The 24897-nt window shown below is 39.9% G+C and overlaps 2 protein-coding genes across 6 annotated transcripts; one reads left to right on the top strand and one right to left on the bottom strand.

The window, feature by feature from the left end:
* The first annotated feature begins 1533 nt into the window (after window positions 1-1533).
* On the top strand, window positions 1534-22041 carry LOC122050728 (receptor-like protein kinase 7). The gene is made up of 5 exons (XM_042611612.1): window positions 1534-1635; window positions 1930-2027; window positions 19430-19970; window positions 20074-20409; window positions 21928-22041. The coding sequence occupies exons 1-5, from the start codon at window positions 1534-1536 to the stop codon at window positions 22039-22041; spliced, it is 1191 nt and encodes a 396-aa protein (XP_042467546.1).
* LOC122052612 (pentatricopeptide repeat-containing protein At3g54980, mitochondrial-like) lies at window positions 21098-24745 on the bottom strand. Of its 5 annotated transcripts, none has more exons than XM_042614220.1 (3): window positions 21914-24745; window positions 21474-21669; window positions 21098-21390 (listed from the first exon to the last, which is right to left on the bottom strand). In XM_042614220.1, exon 1 carries the CDS (start codon window positions 24595-24597, stop codon window positions 22117-22119), a length of 2481 nt encoding a protein of 826 aa, XP_042470154.1. In that variant the 5' UTR covers window positions 24598-24745; the 3' UTR covers window positions 21098-21390; window positions 21474-21669; window positions 21914-22116. The 5 variants fall into 5 exon arrangements, with proteins under 5 accessions (XP_042470154.1, XP_042470155.1, XP_042470153.1 ...); XM_042614221.1 differs by having other exon boundaries at window positions 21098-21328; XM_042614219.1 differs by having other exon boundaries at window positions 21098-21669; window positions 21910-24745.
* Window positions 24746-24897: the final 152 nt, after the last annotated feature.

Here is a 24897-nt window from a genome sequence, read left to right as displayed (position 1 = left end):
ACTGTATTTCACATGTATATAATTTATGATTAATTCAATATTAATTTGAGTTGGTTTATAAAATCAAGTGACAACTACGTTTCCACTTATCATTTGTATAATCCAATCTAACCAACATTGATCAATTCTATTATACATATCCCATTAAATAAACTAATCATTAAGTGAATAAATCATGAAATAAACTCATCATTTAAATAAACTAATCATTCTTTTAAGACTGTTAACACATAATATTCCCTTTTCTAGTCGGTTAATATATAACATAATTTTTCATAAAGTAGCACTGTTCGTACGTAACAATAGTTTCTACTACATAATTTTATTAAACTTAATGGGCTAATACTGTTCGTACATAACAATAGTAACAATAACAACAAACACTCTAATAAGCTAGATAAGCTAACACCACTACCACTAGGACAAACACTAGTGTAGCGATCAACACTATCTCTTCATCCTAGACTCAATTAGGGAAATCTCAAGTAGACCAGCTTCAGGATTCTCTATTGGATCCACATTCGGATCCTCTTGTGGATCCTTCTCAAATTATTTGGGATTCTCTTGATCCACATGGTGAAGTAATTCCACAAACAACTGTGCATATGAGATTCTCTTTATCCACACTCAGGCACCCTAAACCCTTCTAGGCGCCCGGATCAGGCCTATAAATGCAATCCTGATTTCTGTAGTTAGAACAACACTTGTAACAGCTTCTATGCTTACACTTCTAGTTTTTGTTCTCTACTTTTTACGCTTTTAATGTTATAAGAGGCTACTCCACCATTGGAAGAAGGAGACCTTAGTGAGCTTTATTTGTCTTGGATTAGCAATCCTCTAATTACAAACCAAGTAAATCTTTCTTGCCCCTATCTTTATTTTATTCATTTCTTTTCTATTTTTTTACAAGTATTTTGCCTAACTTAGTCCGAAGTTTAAGAAAGGGTATTCGTTTATTTTTCAGGGCTATTTACCCCCCTCTAGCCGGCCACCAAAGGACCGACAATTGGTATCAGAGTGAGGTCGCTTCAAAAGGACTAATTATCGACCAAAGTAAAGAAATCAATGACCGAACCAAGCCTCATCCCACCAAAATTCGAGGGGGAATTCGCGCACTGGAAACGCCGAATGGAGGTGTTCCTAAAAACTAATTTTGAAATTTTTTTAATAATTAAGTACGGTTTTATAGTTCCAAAAGATCAATAAGGCGTAAAGAAAGAAGAGTACCTCTAGACGAAGAAGGAGAAAAGCAATTTCGTAGCCAACAGCAGAGCAGAATATCACCTTTTAAGTCACCTTTCTTAAAACAAACTATTTTTAAAAAGTCATTCTCATCTTTTCGCCATTAGTTAATATTAACAAAATATCAAAATTACCAAAATTTATAATAATATTTTATTAATATTTTTAATATTTTATTTTTTTCTTGAAATTAGTGAATTGTCATTTTTATTTTTATCCTATACTACTAATCCAAGACCAAGTCTTGGAACATTTGTTATTATTTTTGTTGTGTGCGAGATTCTTATTTTAATGGCCCGCCAAGAAGGCTACAGCACAGCTCGTCTGCCTCTTTTCTCCAGTGAAGACTTCGGCTACTGGAAGGGCATAATGGAGTATTATCTGAAGACAGAGGTAGAGATATGAATTATCATTTAAACGGGCTTCTCCCTACCAGTCGACAACACCGGAGCACTTGCCCCCTACAACAAATGGGATGCACCAACTCGCAAGAAAATTGAAGTCGATACAAAATCAACACAAACTCTTCAATGTGGTCTAACCAAAGAAGAGCTAAACCGGGTTGGTCCCTTCAACAGTGCAAAGGAGTTGTGGGAAATATTGATCGAGCTACACGAGGGCACTTATGACACGAAGTTAAGTAAAAGAGAATTAATATTAAATAAATTATATAATATAAAAATACAGGAAGGTGAGTCAACGAGCCAGCTTCATGCTCGCATACAAGATCTTCCTAATGGACTCCACGTAATCGGACAAAAGGTGGAGAACCGTGACGTCACAAGGTACGCACTAAACGTTTTTCCGAGGAATACATTGTGGACATCAATGGTAGATGCTTACAAGGTATCCAAGGATCTCTCAACAATTAGATTAGATGAATTATTTTCAGAATTTGAATTACACAAGCAAACTAATGCATTGCCGGGTGAGAAAGGTATTGCTTTGATTGCATGTACAAGCAGAACGAGAGAATCAAAAATTAAGTGCCGAACTGAACCTGAATCCAAAGACGAATCAGACCTTGAAGACAAAATCACCACTAAACTAGTTAAATTAGTTCAGAAAGCACTAAAGAAGACGAAGGTGACTCAATCGAACTCGAAGACCAAGTCTGGAGTTATCTGCTATAGCTGCAACTAGAAGGGACACTACAAACCTAACTGTCCAAACCAGAAGCACGAAAAAAGGAAGGCGTTGAAGGCAACATGGGATGAGTCATCGGAACAGTTAGACGAAGAAGAACACAAGCAAACAAGCTTCCTTGCTCTACCGGTACAAGCGTACGTTGTCGAAACTGAGTCCGAGTCCGAAACTGAGAGCGAATCAGAAACCGAATCTGAGAGAAGCCATGGATCCGTATCTATTTTCAAAGGGACAAACACCGCTGTAAGATCTTCTCAAGTAGATAAACTGTATAATTTAATTAACTAGTTAATGCGCAAATTAGCTAAGTCAAATATCCAAGTCAAGTCACTCCAAAAAGAGGTAACAGCCCTTAAGGAAGTGACTAGCCCAAGCTCCTTGACCAAACCTATTCAAACTAGAACTTCAACTCAGGTTCAACAACTTGAGAAAGAAAATTTCAGTCTAAAAGATCAAGTCAAGGAACTTAAGGGAACATTGGAACAGTTCACCTTGGGTTCCAAGAATCTTGATCTGATTCTTGGAAAATAAAAGGTCGTATACAATCGATTTGGACTTGGATATAAGACTAAATACAAATTCAAATCATACTTATCTCTGGTCAACAGAACAAATAGAAAATTAGTCCAAACATGGGTCTCCAATTCTAACCTAACTAATCAAGTTGAACTTGGTCAATATTGGATTCCCAAATATCATATTCATTACCTTGATAGACCCTATCGAAGCTATGATCTAGGGGGAGCCAATAGAAAGATCATCCTTATTAGATAAAATTGTTTGATGTATGTTTTACTGCTTTTTCATTATATATACTTAGACTAGGGTAGATAAGAACCTAGGCTTGATTGACACTTGACTAGTTAAACCTAGGATTTTCATAAAGGAAATTAAATATTCAATTTCTTTAAAAGGCTTTGTCTAGAAGTGGTGGATAATTTCATACCCAAGAAGGCCTAGTACTTCGCCACAGCCTGGAAGTCAATTATTGAAATAGATATTTAATTGATTAACTGTTAAACCTTAATGTAACTCAAAATGCTAATCAATCCTTAGATTGAAATTTAAATTAAAGATTAAATTAATCATCTCACAAAACTATTAAGGTTTCCTGATTGAGAATCTAGAAAAGGGTGAGATGGATCTATGTTTAAAATATAAAGTAGTTAACCTAACCCAAATTAATTAAACTCAATTAAGTTAACTAAAAATTAATTCAATTAAACTAAGTTATTTTAATAATCTAATTATTATAATTATTTTTAAATCATAATTAATTTCAAAATGTTAATTACTTTCAAATCATAATTAAATTATAATTATTTTCAAAATATAATTTCAATCCTTAATAAAGTTAATTATTTTTAAGTAAGTTAATTTTCAAAATCTTAATCATAGTTATTTTTAATATTGTTCAAAAAGTTTTAAAATTTAATTACTCAAACATAAATGTTTTCAAATTCAAACTTATATTTTAAAATCCCAAGTTCAGTATTTTTAAAATCCAAATTTAACTTAAATTATTTTTGAAATATACCTCTATATCATAAATATTTTTCAAAGTTAAAGATAAGATCAACCTAACTTAACTCCGTCTCACACACACTTATAAGCTAAACATGTTTGATAACCTAGAATGGGTGAGATGGAAAATCAGGAAAATAAATAATAATTTTTATATTTTTGATTTACATGCTTGGACTTTAGGACCCTAAATTTTTTTTTGCCATTAATTAAGGGGGAGTGCAAAGAAGTTTAAGACATTAATTTTTATTTTTATTTTATTAAAGCATTGTTTTTCAAAGTTAAACTTTTCAAAAAGTTCAAAATATTTCTGAAAGAGGAAGTTCAATTTTTTATTTTTGAAAAGACAGAAACTAAGTATTTACTAAATTATTTTTATAAGAAAATATTTTTAAAGTTAAGTTTTTATCAAAATATTTTTCAATCTAAGATTTTATCAAAATATTTTTAAAGCTAAAGTTTTTATCAAAATCTTTTTAGAAGCTAAGCTTTTATAAAAGTCTTTTTAAAAAACTAAGCACTTAACTCACTTTTTATCAAATCTTTTAAACTAAGCTTTTATCAAAAAAAAAAAATAGTACTTTTAACTAAGTTTTTTTTTTCAAAATCTTTATAAAGCTAAGTGTTTATTAAAGTCTTTTTAAAGCTAAGTTTTTATCAACTTCTTTTGAAAGCTAAGTACTTGACAAAATAATTATTTTCAAAGTTTAGCTAAGTCTTTGTTGAAAAAACTAAGCATTTTCAAAGCATTACTAAATTAAACTAAGTGTTTATCAAAGTAATTATTTTCAAAGCTAAAATTTACCTAAGTTTTTTTTTTTTTGGAAAAAGCCAAGAACGTTTCAAAACTTAAGAAAAAGTCCTAGCTGCGGTTAGGCGGGTGGAAAACCCTAGGGGATGGTAACCCTAAGCTATGGAAAACCCTAGGGGGTGGTAACCCTAGGTGAAAAGTCCAGTCAATCTGGAGGACCGATCTGGCAACAGATAAACTCTCCTGAGACGAGTAGGTGAGGATGCGTTCTCCTGTGAGGGAACAGTAGGCGTCGGTTCGACCTAGGGTTTCCAAAGGAAATCCGAAGTCATAACCGGACAGTCCGAAGGCTGTCAAAACTTTTATTTACATATTATCTTCTATGTGCTAACTCTATTTTACAGGAGACTAACACTTTATGCAGGGTTAGAATCGACAAAGATCGGTCAACCGAACCTCCAAGCAGCAAGATCAGAGTTCTAGCGAGTGGAACGGGTTGGGCGAGGGGATCGGTCGACCGAACCTCGGGATCGGTCGACCGAACCAAGGATAAGTGACGATTGGATCAGGCCGGGTTGATCAGGGCAGAGATCATCGGTTGATTGGTCGACCAAATGGCGGGATTGATCGACCGAATGAAGGCTTATCCGAAGCGGCAGAATTTGTACGGGAAGCGGGGCTGATCCTGGCAGGATCGGTCGACCGAACTAGGGGATCGATTGATCGATCAGTGACGAGTCAAAGACTGATCCCAAGATCAGTGGATCTAGATCAGATCAAGCTCAGCTATAAAAGAAGGGCTCGACCAGCTGCTTCGACAACAATTCTTAAAGAATAACTTGAGCTCTTGTGCGCACTCTGAAAACGTCTAGACGTCACTCCGACGGCGATCAAGTTAGAAGTTCTATTTCTCCAAGTCGTCGGTAACAAGTTTAATTTTGAGTAATACTTGTAAGCTTCATATTTATACATGTACTCAATTTCCGAATCTATAGTGATTGCCCAAGTAGGAGTCGTCACAGACTCCGAACCAAGTAAAAGAAATCGTGTTAGCGATTGCCTTTGTTATTTATCTTTATTCCATTGCGTTACTTTGAGTTTTCCGAAACAAACGAATTAGCCACGAGTGTTATTCACACCCTCCCCTCCCTCCTCCCTCTCTAGCACGTCTACGATCCTACAAAAGGCAAAAGAAATGTCAAGTTGAGTTTTGACATTTTCTTAGAAGGAAAATATAGCAATATAGGATTAATCTTAAGTTAGTAAATTTTTAGAGAAACTTAGATAGAAAATCTATATATATTTACTTATGCTAAATTGTCATAATTGCTTGGTCATCACATGCCATGACATCATATTTTGTATTCATATTTATTATAAAAAATAAAATATAAAAATATCATGTCATGTTATACATAATTACCTAGTTATAGTAAGTTTTCTTTTAAAAATATTCATTTTGATGTATGCCATGAATTTGTTGGAGCAATTCTGATGGTCCATGCGACCATGTATTTTGGTGTTTGGGCAAAGGGTTTAAGTTAGGTTCACCCTTGTATTTGATATGTGTATATGAGTGTGCAGGTTTACAAGATACACATATGATTCAGGCTGATGGCTTCGGGTCCAGTGAAGGATGGAGCATCCGAGGGACCGTGGATAAGGCAACAAGGACAAGAGTCAAGGAAGTGACTTCGAGGCATACGCGAAGGATGACATTGGGACGAGTCGTAGGCTTGGGTGCATCCGAGGGATGAGATCCAAAGGAAGTAGGTTTGAAGGCAAGAGGTCAAAGCAGCAACGAAGAGTCAAGTGAGTCATAAGGGTGAGGGTCCAAGTGCTGAGAGATTGTATTTGGGTACCAGCCGACTGGTGGTTTCATCAGTTGACTGGTGTAGTCGACTAGGCAATCGATTGGGAGCGAACAGAATGTTTCTGTTCACTCGGCCAGTGTGGAGTAGTCGACTGGTACTTTTACCAGTCGACTGGTATCGAGCCGTTAGGATGTAACGGTCGAATCTCCACAGAGGGCAGTCGACTGATGATTTTTGCAGTCGACTGATAGGCGGGGTTTTCCAACCCGTGGCCTATATAACTAAGCTTTGGAAGCTTGGTTAAGGTTCACAAAATTGGACTTGGTTAAAGTCTAATTAGTAGTCTACCAGTTCTTAAGTGCTTGTGAGTGTTGTGGTGAGCTTTCTCCACCCATAGAGAGTTTCTTGAGTAGTCAGAGTTTGTCGGGGGACTAATCCACCGATGGATAGGGATCATCCACCTCAAGGATAGTCGTGGAGTAGGAGCAAGTTATCTCTGAACCACGTAAACGAGCTTGTTAGCAGTTTGTGCTTTTCTTTATTGTCTTTACTTTGTATTTGCTTGTATTTCGTTGCGCAAGCTAACAAGTGTAGAAAGAGCTATTGATTTGGGGGTACCATCCATTCAACCCCCCTTCTAGCCGGCCGCAAGATCCCCAACAAGTAGTATCAGAGCGAGACTACTCTCCATCAGACTAATCGCCGAGGAAGCTAAGAAGATGACCGGCTTGATTGAACCGCCAAAGTTTGAAGGTAGAAGCTTATGGGACATCACCTATTGGATGATGAAGATGGAGGTCTTCTTCGACACGGATTGGGACACCATGATGGTAGTCAAGGAGCCGTTCGACATCCTGAAGGAAAAGAAAGGGAAGAAACTCTGACCACGATATTGGACAGAGGAGCAAATCACACGATCACAGGTAAATTCAAAGGTAATATCTATTTTGATTGATATTTTAACCTAATGATGTGATAAGTCATGTAGGTGAATATGAGAATGCTCATGATTTGTGGAGTAAGATAAAAGAAGGTTTAATGGGAAGAAAAGAGCCCAAGGAGATGAGTTTAATAACTCAAGAAGAGCAGGAGAAGGAGGAGAAGGAGGATGAGGAAGCATCATCAACATCCTCAAGGGTTGAAAAAGAATCCAAGACAAGTGAAGAAGAAGTCTTGGAAGTCAACCTAGTGAGCACCTCCATCGAAGTTAAATTAAGAGACCACATCATTTGTTTCGGGTACAATAAAAAGGGACATTACAAGAGTAGATGTCCCATGGGTAAGAAGAAGGTAAATCCTAAACTCATTCAAGTTAATTTAAATGCTAACATGGGTTATAGGAATGATGAGGCCAAAAAGAGGAGAATGCACATCATATACTTCACATATGGGTAGAAGGGTCACTACCACACCAAATGCCCTAAGAAGAGAGAGATTAAAAAGTTGGGGCATCTAAAGAGATGGGAGAAGAAGAAGAGCAGCTCAAGTCGAGGGGGAGCTTCAAGGGTAAGGGAGGTATACCCTAATTTGAAGTGTAATTCAAATTTAAATTTAAATTCTTATTTTCCCATGCATGCTAGGAGAAATGATTTTGTTAATCATAGTATGCCCATGCATAATTTTGGATTTAAATATCATGATAGGAATATGGTTAATATAGATCAAAACCCTAAGAAATTTATGCATGATAAACCTAAACATGTTAGATTCTCTTTACCTAAGAGAAGAAAGTAATAGAGAACCTAGGTAAAAATCCCAAGAAGGGGAGACATATGCCTAGAAAGATAGGTAGGTCTAGGAATGTCCAATGTAGACAAGTCAACTCTAGGTTTAGGAACCTAAAAAAGGAAAATCAAGCTTTGAAGGAAAAGCTTGAAAATTTAGAAAAATTCCTTAAGAGATTCAATGTTAGATCTAAGGAATTAGGTATGGTGTTGGATAGCCAAAGACCCAACAATGATAGATCAGGTTTAGGATACCGATCTAGTCCCTTCAAGGCTAAGGAGAGATCATATGCTAGGGTAGCAAATGACCATGGCAAGGGAGAGTCATCCAAGGCCAAGAAGAAATATGCTAGGGTTGCATATGATTATGGCAAAGATGTTGTGTCCAAGGTCAAGAAGATAAGAAAATCTTCTAAGGAAAAGCTAACCAAGGACAAGGTGTCCAAGGTTAAGAAAGTTAGATTTGTAGGCCAAGTGTCACTGGAGGTGCATCAATGTGGCCTAGTCATTGTGGATTAGTCACCTAAGGAGGTGCTAAGGCTAAGAGCTCCAGGGGGGACTCAAAGAGTCAATTTGGGACCCATGGCTAATGGATTTCAAATTTATTTTGTAGGGGATCGGTGGCCGACTTGAAGGGGGGTTAGATAGACGACACCCCCAAATCGATTGCTTCCTACACTATGTTAGCTTACGCAGCGGAATAATACAAATAAAACAAACAAGCTAAAGACTAAAGGAAAGAACAAGAAAGCAAACCGCTAACACGTTCGTTTACGTAGTTCGGAGATAACTTGCTCCTACTTCACGGCGTGTCCGTAAAGTGGACGATCCCTCAATCCGTCGGTGGATTAATCCCCGGCAAACTCCGGCTAGCCCAACCTCCTTGTGGGTGGCGAAACCTCACCACAACTCTAACCAAGACCTCTTGGCACACAAAGATCTCTTGAGCACAAAAGACTACTAATTAGACTTTAACCAAGTCCAATTTAGTCAGAGATAACTAAGCTTCCAAGCCTTGGTTATATAGGGCGCGGGTTGAAAACTCCGCCTACCAGTCGACTGCCAAAACATGCAGTCGACTGCCCTCTGTGGAAATTCGACCGTTACATCCCAACGGCTCGATACCAGTCGACTGCTAAAACTAACAGTCGACTGCTCCACACTGACCGAATGAACAGAAACATTCTGTTCGCTCCCAGTCGACTGCCCCAGTCGACTGCACCAATCGACTGCTAAAACATGCAGTCGATTGCTACAGTAACGCTACAGTACTACTACAGTAATGCTGCATTAACGCTATAGTAAAACCCTGAAACTAGGATTTTACTCCGAATACAATCTCTCGTACCCTCATCCTTATGACTCACTTGACGCTTTTTTGCAGCCTTGACCTCTTGCCTTCAAGCCTACTTCCTTTGGCTCTCGTCCCTCGGATGCATTCAAGCCCGCGGCTCGTCCCCAATGCCATGCTTCACGTATGCCTCGAAGTCGCTTCCCTCGGCCCTTGTACTCGCTGCCTTGTCCACGATCCCTCGGATGCTCCATCTTTCACCGGACCCGAAGCCATCAACTTGAGTCACATGTGTATCCTGCATACCTGCACACTCACATACACATATCAAATATAAGGGTGGACCTAACTTAAACCCTTTGCCCAAACACCAAAACACATGGTCGCACGGACCATTGGGATTGCTCCAACATGTTTTACTTGGGAGTCTGGATTAGGTCATGGAATGTGTCAAGTGGTTTGGAAACGAACTTGGGCCTCAAACCTAGGGATTTGGGCACAATTGAGTTATGTTTCATGCTTGAAAATATGACATTGGGGTCATATTGCATGATAATTGATTTTTGATGTATAGATGTCATATAAACCAATGCTAGGGATGCATTGTGGGTTAGTATAGGCAAATACATCAAGAGAAAGTCAAAACTAGGACTTTAGGTCAAGGTTCAATTGAACCATTTAGCTAGTTTTGGATTTTGTGTCAATCTTGGGATTGGTGATAGATACATTTTTGAATGTATTTTTCCCAAGTAGACATGGGTAAAATAAAGCTCTCCATAAAATTGGGGATTTTTGGATGTCTGTGGAATTTTTGGCCCATTTCTGAAGTTGGGTTCAGAATGTTGTTGGGCTTAAAATAGTGTGTCAGTCGACTGGTAACAGTGTATTTCGAACACAGAATGGTTCTGTGTGTTGAATTCGATAGGAGCAGTTGACTGGTGATTTTGGCACGACTGATACCAGCCTGAAACTATTTTCAACACTGGATTTTGACCGAATCAGCTCGTATATGTGTATGAGATCATAGGGGGATAAATACATGAGTTTATGGTCAATTTGGATGATAAGTTTCAACAATTGGGAGATTGTTAGAGCTTTTTAATGTTAGGCAAAAGGGGAGAAGTAAGGTTTAGTTGGGAAAACCTGAAAATACCTTTGCAGTGGTGAAAACCCTAGCTCGGGAGCTTAGGTGTAGGGAGAGCCTTATGATAGGTTCTTAAATAGCCCTGTGGAAAATTCCTAGCTCAATGGGGAGCATAGGTGTAGGGGGAGCCTTGTGATAGGTTCCAATGTATGTTGCATTGTTTTTGTTTTGGCAGTGTAAGTCCATGTGTATAGTCTTGACAACATAAGTCCATTCGACGATGTAAGTCCAAGTGTGTAGTCTTGGCAACGTAAGTTCATTTGGCGATGTAAGTCCAAGTGTATAGTCTTAGCAACGTAAGTCCATTCAACGGTGTAAGTCCAAGTGTGTTCAGCGGTGTAAGTCCAAGTGTGTAGCCTTGGCAACGTAAGTCCATTCAACGGTGTAAGTCCAAGTGTGTTCAGCGGTGTAAGTCCAAGTGTATAGCCTTGGCAACGTAAGTCCATTCGGCGGTGTAAGTCTAAGTGTGTAGCCTTGGCATCGTAAGTCCATTGTTTTTAGCATATTGTTTTGCTATTATGTTTTCCCTAACTTAAACGTATTATCAAATATCAAAAAGGGGGAAATTGTTAGAACAATCCCTATGGTTCGTGCGACCATGTGTTTTGGTGTTTGGGCAAAGAGTTTAAATTAGATTCACCCTTGTAGTTGATATATGTATATGAGTGTACAGGATTGCAGGATACACATATGACACAGGTTGATGGCTTTAGGTCCGATAAAAGATAGAGCATCCGAGGGACCATGGACAAGGCAGCAAGGACAAGGACCGAGGGAAGCGACTTCGAGGCATACACGAAAGATGACATTGGGACGAGCCGCGAGCTTGGGTGCATCCGAGGGACTAGAGCCAAATGAAGTAGACTTGAAGGCAAAAGGTCAAAGCAACAACGAAGAGTCAAGTGAGTCATAAGGGTGAGGGTCCGAGTATTGAGAGATTGTACTTGGGTACCAGTCGACTGATAGTTTCATCAATCGATTGGGAGCGAACAGAATGCTTCTGTTAGCTCGGCCAGTATGGAGCAGTTGACTGGTACTTTTACCAGTCGACTGGCATCGAGCCGTTGGGATGTAACGGTCAAATCCACAAAAGGCAGTCGACTGATGGTTTTTATAGTCGACTGATAGGTGGGGTTTTCCAACCCGTAGCCTATATAACCAAGCCTTGAAAGCTTGGTTAAGGTTGATGAAATTGGACTTGGTTAAAGTCTAATTAGTAGTCTACTAGTTCTCAAGTACTTGTGAGTGTTGTGGTGAGGTTTCTCCACCCACAAGGAGTTGCTTGAGTAGCCAAGAGTTTATCCGGGGCTAATCCACCGACGGATAGGGATCGTCCACCTCAAGGATAGCCGTGGACTAGGAGCAAGTTATCTCCGAACCATGTAAACGAGCTTATTAGTTGTTTGTGCTTTTCTTTATTGTCTTTACTTTGTATTTGCTTGTATTCCGCTGCGCAAGCTAACAAGTGTAGGAAGAGCTATCGATTTGGGGGCGCCGTCCATTCAACCCCCCTTCCAGTCGACCGTAAGATCCCCAATAGAATCATCATGCATTACTTTTGATTCCCTGTAATTAAGAACAATGGTATTTATCAACAAGTGACATCCTAAGTGGATGATCAAATTTTACAATATCTAGACAGATATGTATAATCCCTTAGATTAGGGCAAAACTAATATTTACATCTCACAAGAACTATAAGTTGACTTGTATGTGTTTTAGTGTACATTAGATACAAGTGAGATGTTAGGATGATGAACAAAACTCAAGATGTTGATTTAGTACATCTTTTGAGTTTTAATTTCATCAAAACACATAGTTATGTGTTATCCAATCATTGGGAAAGCTAATGTAAAAGTCATGTGCATTTAGCCCAAAGAACATGGTTGGAAATTGATTTTGAAAATCATTTCAAAATGCTTTAGGAAAATATTGGTGAATGTTATCTTTTAATGGGAATCATCATTGTATAGTTAAACACAAACTTGGAAAAACATTGAAGTTTTCAAAAGTTTCTAACTTTGTGTCAAATCTTTGAAAATAAGATATATTTTCTTATAAAACTATTTTTCTATGATAGTATATGCCTTAAATAATGTCTATATAAATTTTTACGATTTTTAGAATTTTGTAAAATTTTTAGGGCATTTCTGAAATTCGATTGAAATCGTTTTCAAAAATCAAAAATGATAATCGACCAGGCTAGTCGATTACCACATCCTAATCGACTGAAGACCAACCGTAATCGATTGAAGTTGAGATTCAATCGACTCCCAAGTGTTAATCGATTGTTGTGATCGATTAAACTCCTTAATCGATTGCTGCAATCGATTTCGTGAGCCACTGTGCTCACGGAAAGTCTCCTAACCCTAGGAAGTGCTTAGATAAGCATTCAAGGGTAGTTTTATTGTTGAAATAAGAAAGGATTGGTTAAAGAAGACTAAGATAGAGTTTAGGATGAGGTTTAGTTTCAAAGTTGAATCTTTGAACCTCAAAACTTCAAATTTTGACTTTCCTAAATGTTTAGGAACACCAAGTCATTATTGATGCAATGACAGAAGTTTAGAGTATGTTTTAAGAGAGAGCTACTCCTTAAAGACATGATATGTTTTTTTTTTAACAAAATAATGAAAGGCTTTAAATCTTCATTATTATGTATGCTCTAGGATGAGCATTTGGGCACAATGAAGGGTATGGGACCTTCATTGTGATATTGTGAACAACAAATGAGGTTGTGAACAATATATAGGAAACTCTTCGAGGGAGAGTTTTTGATGTGTGCCAAACGAGGAGAATGTATGATTTAAGTTAGGAAACTTTCATTACCCAAAGGAGGAGGCTACCCTCTTGGAAATGGGAGAATGAAGGAAACTCTCATTCATGCTTTAGCATGAAGAAGAAGTTGAGGTTATGAGATTATTAGCCTAACTTAAATCTATTGTCAAACATCAAAAAGGAGAAGATTGTTAGTGCAATTTCCCTACGTCAAGGTTGACCAGTTTGACTAAGCTTGAGTTGGCTCAAGCTTGAGTCTTGTTTGAGTTTTAATGTTTGACAATATATGGAGATTGTAAGTGTAATTGTCCGTTCGGAAAGATTAGTCAAGGCTTGACTAGGTTAATGTGAACAAGAGTCAAGTAGGTCAAGGTTGACTCGATACTTGACTAGAAAGTCCTAACTGGAGGTTAGGCAAGGGAAAGGTCAACGAAAAGGTTGGCAAAAGGAAAATCCTGATGAGTGAAATCGGGTAAAAGTTTTAGTGAATGAAGCTAAGCAGTTGGAAAACCCTAGTGAGTGAATCTAGGCAAAAGGAAAATCCTGGTGAGTGAAGTCAGGTGAAAAGCCCCAGTGAGTAAAACTTGACAGTAGAAAAATCCTGGTGAGTGAAGCCAGGCAGTTGGAAAGCGCTAGTAAGTGAAGCTAGGAAGAAGGAAAATCCTGGTGAGTAAAGTCAGGCAGTGGAAATCCAGGTGGGTTAAAGTTGACCAGACATCTAGCGATCGGAAGTCCAAGTAAGCCAAAGGTTTGACCGGATTCTTGCCACAAGGAGAGAAGTACAAGTAGATCAAAGATTTGGTCGGATACTTGGCACAAAGAGAAAAGTCCAAGTGGGTCAAAGGATTGACTGGACACTTGATGAAAAAGTCCCAGCATGTCAAAGTTGACCGGATGCTAGGCAATGAGAAGTCACAACAGGTCACGGTTGATCGGATGTTGGCTAAAGGAACCCTAGACTTCGGTTTGGAAGTTAGGGCTTGGTATCGACTAGGTTAGTCGATTACCGAAGCTTAATCAATTAAGGTAATCGATTAAGCAGTTTTCGAGAAGTGCATAGAGAGGTTCGTAATCGATTAGGTCAATCGATTACGAATGCTTAATTAATTACAGCAATTGATTACGCCTGGATTTCGTGAATGCGCAGAGAGTTTGGTAAGTGATTAAGCAGGGCAACTTGATCGCTTACGGCTTGTTCTCGCACGAACAGAAAGCTTCCTAGTCGATTATAATAATCGATTAGGAAGGCTTAGTCGATTAAGCTTGAAAAACCAACCGTTATCAGCCCGATAAAAGGCGTTCGCGTGCACTACTCTCAACAGAACTCACAGGTTATCTTCTCCACCAAGCTCATCGACACACGCCAGTTCTTGAAGGCTCGGAGAGGAGTGTTGTTGCACTTCCAAGCATTTTAAGAGGTATATTCAAGGAAGAAGAAGAGAAAGCTAGGATTTCATTGAGTAATCTTGTAAGATTCCATTTGTATTAGCTTCTCATTTCTTCCTTCTTGTATTTATGTGTGTGTGAGTTTGTATGAGAATTCTATGCTTCTGGATTATTTCCAAGAAGGAGTGTTTGATAGTGGATGAGTGAGTGAGAGCTAGATCATTGGATTAGTCACCTCTTCTTGAGGTGGATACCAAGTAAATCCTCTTGTTAGCACTGGGAAACTTTTGAGTCAAGTCTTATCCGTTGCACATCATCATCGACAAAGCGCGAGAAGCTATTCACCTCTCCCCCTCTAACTCCGAAATAACCCAGCATGCTCGACATCACCCACTGCGATCCGACGCCATGATCTACCCCCGGCCCTGAGTAAGGGTACTGATTTTCTGGTGTGTCGTAGCCTCCTCCGAGTGTGTTGAGCCACTCGTCCACTGTCACCTCTCATTTGCTTAGGCCATGAACAAGACACCGTGATCGATTGTGGGACATTGTGAGCCACTGTCGTTGGTCATGATCCACCACCAACCACTGTAGGACTAGGTGAGAATTAGGATTTATGTTAGGCTAAATCGGTTTGATCTTTATATCTGATTGATGAGATCAATTGAGATTTGTGATGGTTTTGGAGTAATTAAGATCATGTGAATTTGTTTGGAATATTTGTAGTTGTTGAATCATCCATTATAGCTCTTGCCGTCACGGTTTCGTGGGCAATCCATAGCTCCGGCCATCTTTTTAGCCAAAAATTACTCTTCGATCATGAACCACCAACAACCCACTTGAGTTTGGGTAAGTTTTAGAGTTGATTCATATATTAAATCTAATTCAGGTTGAAGTTATTGCTAAGACTAAATTTGCGGATTTGTTGGTTAGAGTTAACTAAGTTATTAGATGAATTATGTGTTAGTGCGGAAAGCATCCGATGATCGAACCTAAGTTTTGATAATGGCAAAGGATTCAAAGTTAAGGTTATTTGTGATATAATGTGTTTGAATGAGTTTGCAGGAAAAGTCTTAAGATATCTTAGGAAAAAGTCCTAGCTGCGGTTAGGTAGGCAGAAAACCCTAGGGGTGGTAACCCTAGGTCCTAGGGGGTGGTAACCCTAAGCGGAAAGCCTTGGCGGGTCGAGGTCTTTGGGCAAAAGTCCTAGAGTCGAAAACTCTAGGTGAAAATCCCGGTGTCACGGATCGGGTGGAAAGTCTGGGTGGGTCGTGAAGTGGATGTCCAGTGGAAAGACCTGAAGACTCGGGCGTTGACCAAAAGCCCAGTCGATCTGGAAGATCGAACTGGCAACAGGTATACTCTCCTGTGTGAAGTAGGTGAGAACGCATTCCCTGGAAAAGGGAACATTAGGCATCGGTTTGACCTAAGGTTTCCGGTCGAAAATCCGAAGTCAGAACGGGACAGTCCGATGACTGTCAAAATATTTATGTTTGACTTAGTATTATATACTAACTTTGTGTTGCAGGATATGCTTGGTAGTTTGGGACTAACGTATCTTGCAGGAACAAAATAGCACAGTTTACCTCAAATGAACAGTACCCGAGGCGCCCTCCATCGAGCTTGGAGGCACCTCGGGTGCAAAGGCTGAGAAGACTATGCAGCGAAGCTGGAGGCGCCCTCATGGAGAGTTGAGGTGGCTCGGACAATCTTGGAGGTGCCCTACAGGATGTTGAAGGCGCCCTCAAGTGGATAGACGAAGACTTCTTCGGAGCTTATCCGCGCTGCGAATTCACCAGTGATGGAGGCGCCCTCAAGGGGATTGAAGGCGCCCTCAATAGCCTTTATAAGGAGGCCTCGAGCAGCAGCAAGGAATATCACAGTTTTGGCAATCCTTCTTCAACACACTGCTAACGAGACGATCCGGCAAAGCCGTAACAACATTCCGACGAACTGAAGCTTCTGTTTTACGATTCCTTTGTAGTCGGTATAATTTCTTTATAGCATTCTAAATTGTTATATTCTTTTGTAAGATTTCTGAACTGATAGTGAATTGCCCAAAGTAAACGTTCAACGAGCCTGAGCCTTGGAGTATGAGTCACCCTAGGCTCCGAACCAAGTAAAACCAACCTGTGTACTTGGTGTGTCTTTCTTGCGCTGCTTTCTTTTAATTTTCGCTGCATTTACTCGATAGTTTTCCTAAACGAAAGTGAAAGCCACGAGTACTATTCACCCCCCTAGCGCGTTTTGATCCAACATTATGTGGGTTGGATTCATGATGTGTTGATTATTAAGTAAGTGGATTGATTCTTATTGGTAGGATAATCAATCATGGTAATAAGAGATAATGGATTAGTTGAATTGCTGGTTCATGTCTTGTTGGATAATTAAATTATGTTAACAAGAAGGGTTAACTAATTAAATTAGATTAATTCATAAGGAGATTAGCTGTGAAGGAAGTGTTGGATCATTAAATGAAATCAAAATATGAATTCCTAATTGGATTAGGATTAATTATTTGGCTTATGATAGAACTTAGCAGTACTATGTATTCTGTGTTGCAGGATACTAGTCGGAGACACATCTCGACATGGAAATAGTTGTGGACAATCTACATTTAAGGCGGGTACCTTTTACCTTTCTTCTTTAATATTTTGATTTTAGTGCATGAGCTAAATATTCAAATAGTTATTGTATTTACCTTAACTCTAGTCATATTTTTCTGAGCTCGATACTTACTTGCTTGATCTTTGAGATGATCGGATCCATATCAATACAATCTCTCGTTGTCACTCATGATATTTAGCAGATACTAGATACCATGTTTACTGACTTTGATTGTTGTTTATCCATTGTGGCAAAAGACGAATACGTTCGCCTCCAGCGCCCCCGCCAATCCGTCTCAAGGCTAACACGGAGGAGGTAAATCATAGGCGGCTACTAGCATTTGGAATAGTGACTAGCACATAAGGGAGGTATTTACCTCGGCTTTGCCGATATTCGAACCCCAGACCTCATTGTGGCAGCACCTCATGTGCTAGCCACTAGACCCATCCGAGGGGACTTGATTGTTGTTTATCCATGTACCTTATTGAGAATGCTAGTTTTATTGTAGCATAGTTGATTGCTATTTATATATGTGATGACTATTGTATCTTCCTCATCATATCATTACATGCATGTCGGCGACAAATTCTCCTTTGTGGTTGAGAGAGTCATTGGCCAAAGCTGCACACTCGGTCACTCATGGGTAGTGGTACCTGGAGTACGTACCGCTCGTCCTGTCGTGCTCCCAGTTGATCACTCATGGGTAGTGGTAGATGGAGTTGCGAGTAGCAGAGACCTCATTGCTATGTAGCTAGTCAACTACTACGCAAATTGTCCATTCGGTCACTCGAGAGTAGTGATAATTAGAGTGTTGTGCAGTTGTCATTATTCTGACATCCTGATCATACAGGGGTCGCGGTACAGAGGGGTGGGCGGGAGTGACCATGCCTTGCATACGCTTATGATATTATATTTACTTATGCTGTTTTTTCATTGTATCCATATGACCATGATATGCTTGTATATGTTGAGTTATATACTTGTTACATTGCTTCGACATTGCCTTACTTATTGATAGTATGTATATACCTCACATGTTACCCTTGTAGTTATGAGCAGTACTATTACAGATCCTCACTACTCCTAATTTTCTATTACTAGCTTAGTATATAGGTTCGGATATGAATATTATTATGATATCACTGTATTTCATATTATTCTTTCCTATAAGACTGTATACCTTTGAATCTCTAGATATATATTATGTTCATGCACTATCTATCTATTACTTGTTGAGTCATTAGCACTTACCACCTCTTGAACTAGTTTTTCTTTCGCTAGGAAATAGGTAGAGGATTTATGAAGTCGCCTAGAGATCCTATCCGCCAGTCCTATGTCACATCGAGCGGTTTCTTTCATTATTGTTTCTTCTCGCATTGTTGGTTTTGTTCTTATACTTGTAATATGTATCCTCTGTATAGATTTTTGGACTTGTGATGTCATTTTATTTGGTTGTATACTTGTTGTATCAAGCCGAATTGGCTCGCAGTCAATTGTGTTGTACCGTGTGGGCTATATATATTATCTTGTGTGGTTGTGTTTTTATTTCAGCTGTGTGAGCTATAAATATTATTCTTATATAGCCGAGTGACTTATATATCTAGGTTTCAATTGTCATTGTTAAAGGATAGGTGTTGTCTAATTTTATCCGGATAATCTTACCCTCGGGGTGTGACGATATGCTTCCTCCTCTTAAAATGTAGATCTGCTACATTAACGGTCCCCTAGTATTGGTCCCACGAATATGGAGAAAGATACATGTAGGTACACAGGCGTCAGGCGCATGGTGGAATAAATCCTAGATCGTCAATTCCTGAAAATCGATTCCTGACCATTACACTATTATGCGCCCACTGTCTATGGTACACCCTGGGGGCTAATATGCTTCCTCCTCTCACTATGTCTCACCGTTATCAGGGAGGCAACTCCAATGGAGGTTCGGCGAATCCTCCTCCAGTTGAAATTCACCTTCAAGACAGCAAACGCGACCGCCTAATCATGGACAACAAACAACCCACATTGCAGCGCCGGTATCACGTGTGATTCTGATGACTCTGTTTCTGAAATCGACCTCACCGACATCGGAATATCTGGAGAAATCCGTTTTGATATTGTTTGTTGGCTTCCTTCGCTCATCCCGCTCTCCCCGGGGTCTAATGAGCTCTCTGATGACATCCCCGATGCCCTTCACAGCTGCACCAGCCTCCGCCGGCTTGACCTCGCCTTCGGCTCTCTCAGAGGTGTAGTTCCCGAAATGACCACTCTAGTCGAGCTTCAGATCAACTTTACTAGTTATTATTTCACCGGTGCCTTCCCGTGGAGCTCCCTCGCCGGGCTGACTGAGTTGGAGGTACTCAGCGTCGGGGATAACTCGTTCGATCCTAATCCTTTCCCTGATGTGGTGCTGAATTTGACCAAACTCAATTGGCTCTACCTCTCTAATTGTAACATCCATGGACAAATTCCGCCGGCGATAGGTAACCTGACAAAGCTCATCAACATCGAGATAGCCGACCGCTTCCTCACTGGCGTGACTCCCCGAGATCTCCAAGCTCTCCAATCAGTGGCAACTCGAGCTTTACAACAATTCGCTCAGCGGACATATCCCGAATGGGTTCGGGAACCTCACAAAGTTGGCCTTATTCGATGCGTCGATGAACAATTTGGAGGGCAGCCTATTGGAGATCCGGAGCTTGACGAACCTCATCTCTCTACAATTGTTCGATAACAATTTCTCCGGTGAGGTACCGCTGGAATTTGGGGACTTCCGATTACTCACCAACCTCACGTTGTACTCAAACAGGTTCATTGGGAAGTTGCCGGCGAAGCTTGGAAGTTGGACGAAGTTCAACTTCATCAACGTGTCGAGTAACTCCTTTACAGGGCCAATCCCGACAGATATGTGCAGGAAAGGGACCATGAAGAGGCTTCTGATGATGGAGAACAAGTTCACCAGGGAGATCGCCGCCGGTTATGCTTATTGCTCTTCTCTGCTTAGGTTCAGGGTCAGTAACAACTCACTCTCCGGTGAGGTTCCCTTGGGTCTCTGGAGCTTGCTAAACTTAAACATGATTAATCTCGCCGGCAACCAATTTGAAGGTTCGATTGGCTCCAGATCGGTGCTGCCAAGTCCCTAAACCAGCTCTTTATTTCCGACAACCAGTTCTCGGGTCAGATTCCTCCACAGATCAAAGATATGGCTTCGATCGTCCAGATAGATCTGCATAACAACCAATTCTCAGGCACGATCCCATCGTCCAGCATCGGAGTGTTGGATATTATCTCGTTATATGATGGACTTCCACATTATTTTGTAACATCCGGATCTTATGTGATGTAATGAATATTGATTGTGGGTTTGCATTATTGGATTTGCTCCAATGTGTAGAACTTGTTATGTTATTAATGATGGAAAGAAGTTCAAAGTTCTACAAGTCAAGCACAACTAAACATGTTTAGGGTTCTCTGTAGCATTGATACCCCCACCATAGTACACAACTCCAATACTTCCTCGACCACCAACCGAGGAAGGATTCCCAACCTATGTGAGTTTGTATTGATCCACATTGGTTGAGTTGAGTAAAATAAAGTCTCGGCAAGGAAGGATTCCTAATCCATGTTTGTCCATATGAAACCCCATTGGTTGAGTCGAAAAGTAGAAAAGGGAACCGATAAGTTTTTGAGGATGAACAATGCCAATAAGTGTGAATCTTCTGCAAAATTTCATTAACAAATAAATAAATAATATAAAAAATCTTTTTCCTGCGTTTTTTTCTATAAACATTCTTTTTTTTCCAGGGTAATAAATTTCCTTTCTCGCAACCTTTTCCTCTGCCTTAGTAAGAAACTACTTTCTTTTCCTGGAATAGGAATGACCTTCCATTCTTTTCCTTCACTCTGGTATTCAGTCAATCCCTTCAGTTTCTGTCCATCGAAATTGAGTTTCAACTCTCGAGTATCCAATTCGCCAAAGCTTATTGGATAAACTCAACAAGGAAAGTCGAAAACAAAATAAATACTTTCAGCCAAACTGCTAAACATATTTTATTTCAGGAAGTGAAATCATTACCAACAGGGGGGGCTGTCTCGGTGGATAACTTCTCTCAAGAGGGTTTGTTGTATACAATCTTCCAAGCATAAATCTGCAACAATTCTATCAACTTCATCTCCTTTTCATCTTGTTCACTGTTATTAGCTGGAACTCTTGGGTTTACAGAGTTCTCCATCAAGACATAATTAGCCATCTACAAAGGGTCAAATCTAGCCTGCAAGTCAAAAACTGATCATATAAATTTATAATCCAAGGAAGGGCAAACAAACCAGTGCATTAACACATGATCTCTCCATTTAAACACAAGCGAATATTTAAAATTGAAGCATTATGATCTAAACTAGATAATATAGGTAGAAGTTGATTCTTAAAGCCTATTAATCCAATCAAGTAAGAAGTTTGAAAATAATATAATCACCGTTATGGTGCATCTTAAGTGCTTCAATATCATTACCTACATTTTCACAAGCAGAAAATAACATTGCGAATAGGAAGAGAATCCTTGAAGACATCCTTCATTCAGCAGAGAATAGCCCTGGAAACAGCAAGAGAATCTCTCGAGGCACCCTTCGAAGATGAACATTAAGCTGCCTCAGGACAATTACTGCCATCCAGGGGTCTTGGACATTCTTAATTAATTGCATTTGAATGAATTAATCCCTCAAAGCTTGTGATTTGCTAGAATGTCATATGTTGTATCATTGGGTACAAGACCTCTGTCGAGCATCTCATCGTGCAAACGAAAAGCTTCTTCGAACTTGCCCTCTCTAAAATACCCATTAATCAATTTGTTGTATAAGCCGACATTAGGTTGTACATCCACTCTGTCCATTTCATGTAACATTCTGTGAGCACCTTCCACATCACCATTGTTGCAGAGGCCATGTATCAATGCAGTGAATGTGACATCATCTGGTACATTTTGGTCCTGTAGCATCATGGAGTAAAATTCAGAAGCTAGGGCTGTTTTTCCAACTTTCAATGATCCATCTATAAGATTAGTGTAGGTTGCAGTATCACAAGGAATTCTATCTCTAACCATTTTTCTATGCAACTGAAAAGCAGCTTCCATGTTACCTTGATACTTATAGCCAGAGATAAGGCTATTGTATATCGATGAATCAGGTGCTAAACCAGCTTTATCTAGATCATTAAAAAGATACAAAGCGACTTCCATCTTCCCTTCCTTGCACAAATAACCAACAAGAATATTATACACAGCAATGTCCAATGGAAAATCTTTCCTTCTTAAATTGTTCCACAATTTGAGAGTAAGATCAACAGAATTACTTCTACAATACCCGTCAATCAAACTGGTGTAAGTAATGGCATTGGGGGAGATGCCACAACTAGTCATTTCTCGATATGTTGAAAGTGCCATGCTCATCATGCCCTGCTTTACAAAGCCATCAATCATGCTATTGTATGTCATAGCACCGGGGATAAAACCGTCCTCCAAAAACTTCTGCAACATGTCTTTCGCTACAGAAACATGTCCAGTTTTGCAAAGACCGTTCACAATGCTGTTGTATGTATAATCATTACAAGCAACACCCATGTTGCGCATTTCATTGACAAGTTGAAGAGCTTTGTCCAAGTTATTTTTCTTCACATGGCATGTCACTAAATTCGTATAAGTGATCACATTTGGTTTTATACCCTTCTCAGACATCTGAGTGTACAAGTTGACTGCTGAATCCAAATCTCCCTTGACACAATGGCCGAATATCAAGTTGTTGTAAGAAACTTCACTGGGTTCTAATCCAGTCTCCACCATCTTATTAAACAATCTGAAAGCTTCCTTTAGCCTCCCAACACGGCAAAGCCAATGAATAAGACAGTTATAGGTGAAAACATTAGCCACACCAGATGAAACTCCCTCCTCAAACACACCATATGCCTCTGTCCAGTTGTTAGACTTCAACAGACACTTTAGGACTGAATTCAAAGTAAATGCATTCGGCACCAAGCTCATCTCCTTCATTTGGTGGTAAAGTTCAATTGCCTTTTCTGCGTTTCCATGTTTAAAACAGCCATCAATCAGAACACAGTATGTAACATTGTTTGGCTCAATACCTTGGTCGCGGACTTTAGCCAGCAAATCCAAAGCATTATTAAGGTCGCCCTTTACACAGTAACCTTTCATCAGACTAGTTGCGAGAACTAAATTCATCACAAGACCACAACCAAGCATCTCATCCTTCAAACTCAATGCCTTTTCAAGGTCACCTTGCTTAATACAAGCTCCAATAACGACATTATAAATGAAAGCAGAAGGAACCAACCCAGCATTCTTCATCTCACTCAAAAAATCACAAGCTTTCTTGGCATCGGGCTTCTTGGAGGATGACTGAATCAATGTATGATAAGAAACCGCATCAGGCTGCACCTGTCCCTTATCAACAGCTTCTCTAAAGTACGCCTCGGCATCCTCTGATTTCCCTGTTTTCAAGCAGACATTCATGACAATGTCAAGTGTAAACTTGTCATAATTCATTCCTTTATCCCTCATCTCCTCAAAAAGCTCTAGAGCTGTGCTATAGGAACCTGATCTGAGCATCGAGAGCAATAAACCATTCCTAGATTCGACACAAGGAAAGATGTCATTCTCGACCATACTCTTGAAAGCTTCAACGGCTTCTTCTACCTTTCCAGTTCTTGTGTAGAAAGTCAAGAGATGATCGAAAGAACTAGAATTAGAGCCGCACTTACTTGCCATCTCGATCAGCCGATGGACCAGAATGCTGGGACGTGGAACAGAACCAGATTGGATCGAATTTTTCATCAAATTCTGAGCACTTGCTACCTTCCCGGCGCTGGCGAGGATGTGGAGCATGATGCATAAGGAATCGACTTTGCGCAAATCTCCATCCATGCCATCCTGAATCCGAGACCGTTTGAAGAACTTGAGGGCGTCGTTGGGCTTGTGCTGATTGCTGAGAAGGAACTCGATCACTGCTTCAGAGGATGGAGAGGGGAGGGGATCCGAGGTATCCTCTGGATCTTGAGCTGTTGATTCCTCGGAAGCATTATGAGAGGGAGGTGACAGGGAGGCAGGGGAGGATAGGAGGAATCTGGAGGCGTGAATGCAGCTTGGACGCCACGAAGAGAGGCGCCGGGGAGAGCACCGGACAGCTCTCATAATTCTGACCGACGCGGTGGGATTCACCAACTAGAGGAAGAAAATGTCTCTCCCCTTCGCCGTGGTAGTGGTGGCGGTGGTAATCGTCGTCGCTTCCGCCGCCGCCTGTACCTTTTCTGGTTTAGGGCGGTACATAAACTCACAACGATTTGTGATGGGTAGGTAGAATGGGGCGAAATAACAGATCCGACCCGTTATTAATAGCGGATCTTGATACCTGAAGATTGAAGAACCATTACAAATAGTATGTCTTTGGCAATAAAAAAAAAAAGCGCCACCAAGAATAGTTTTAACTGAAAT

Source organism: Zingiber officinale, chromosome 3A (genome assembly GCF_018446385.1).
Source record: "Zingiber officinale cultivar Zhangliang chromosome 3A, Zo_v1.1, whole genome shotgun sequence".
In the NCBI taxonomy this organism is placed as follows: domain Eukaryota; kingdom Viridiplantae; phylum Streptophyta; class Magnoliopsida; order Zingiberales; family Zingiberaceae; genus Zingiber; species Zingiber officinale.
This window is presented reverse-complemented; position numbering and strand designations above follow the sequence as displayed.

Coding starts and splice junctions, on each gene's coding strand:
- LOC122050728 (XM_042611612.1), top strand. CDS start 1,534: ATGGCCCGCCAAGAAGGCTACAGCACAGCTCGTCTGCCTCTTTTCTCC. Junction 2,028..19,429: donor GAGAACCGTGACGTCACAAG/GTACGCACTAAA, acceptor CCCACATTGCAG/CGCCGGTATCACGTGTGATT. Junction 19,971..20,073: donor TCCAAGCTCTCCAATCAGTG/GCAACTCGAGCT, acceptor AACAATTTGGAG/GGCAGCCTATTGGAGATCCG.
- LOC122052612 (XM_042614219.1), bottom strand. CDS start 24,597: ATGAGAGCTGTCCGGTGCTCTCCCCGGCGCCTCTCTTCGTGGCGTCCA.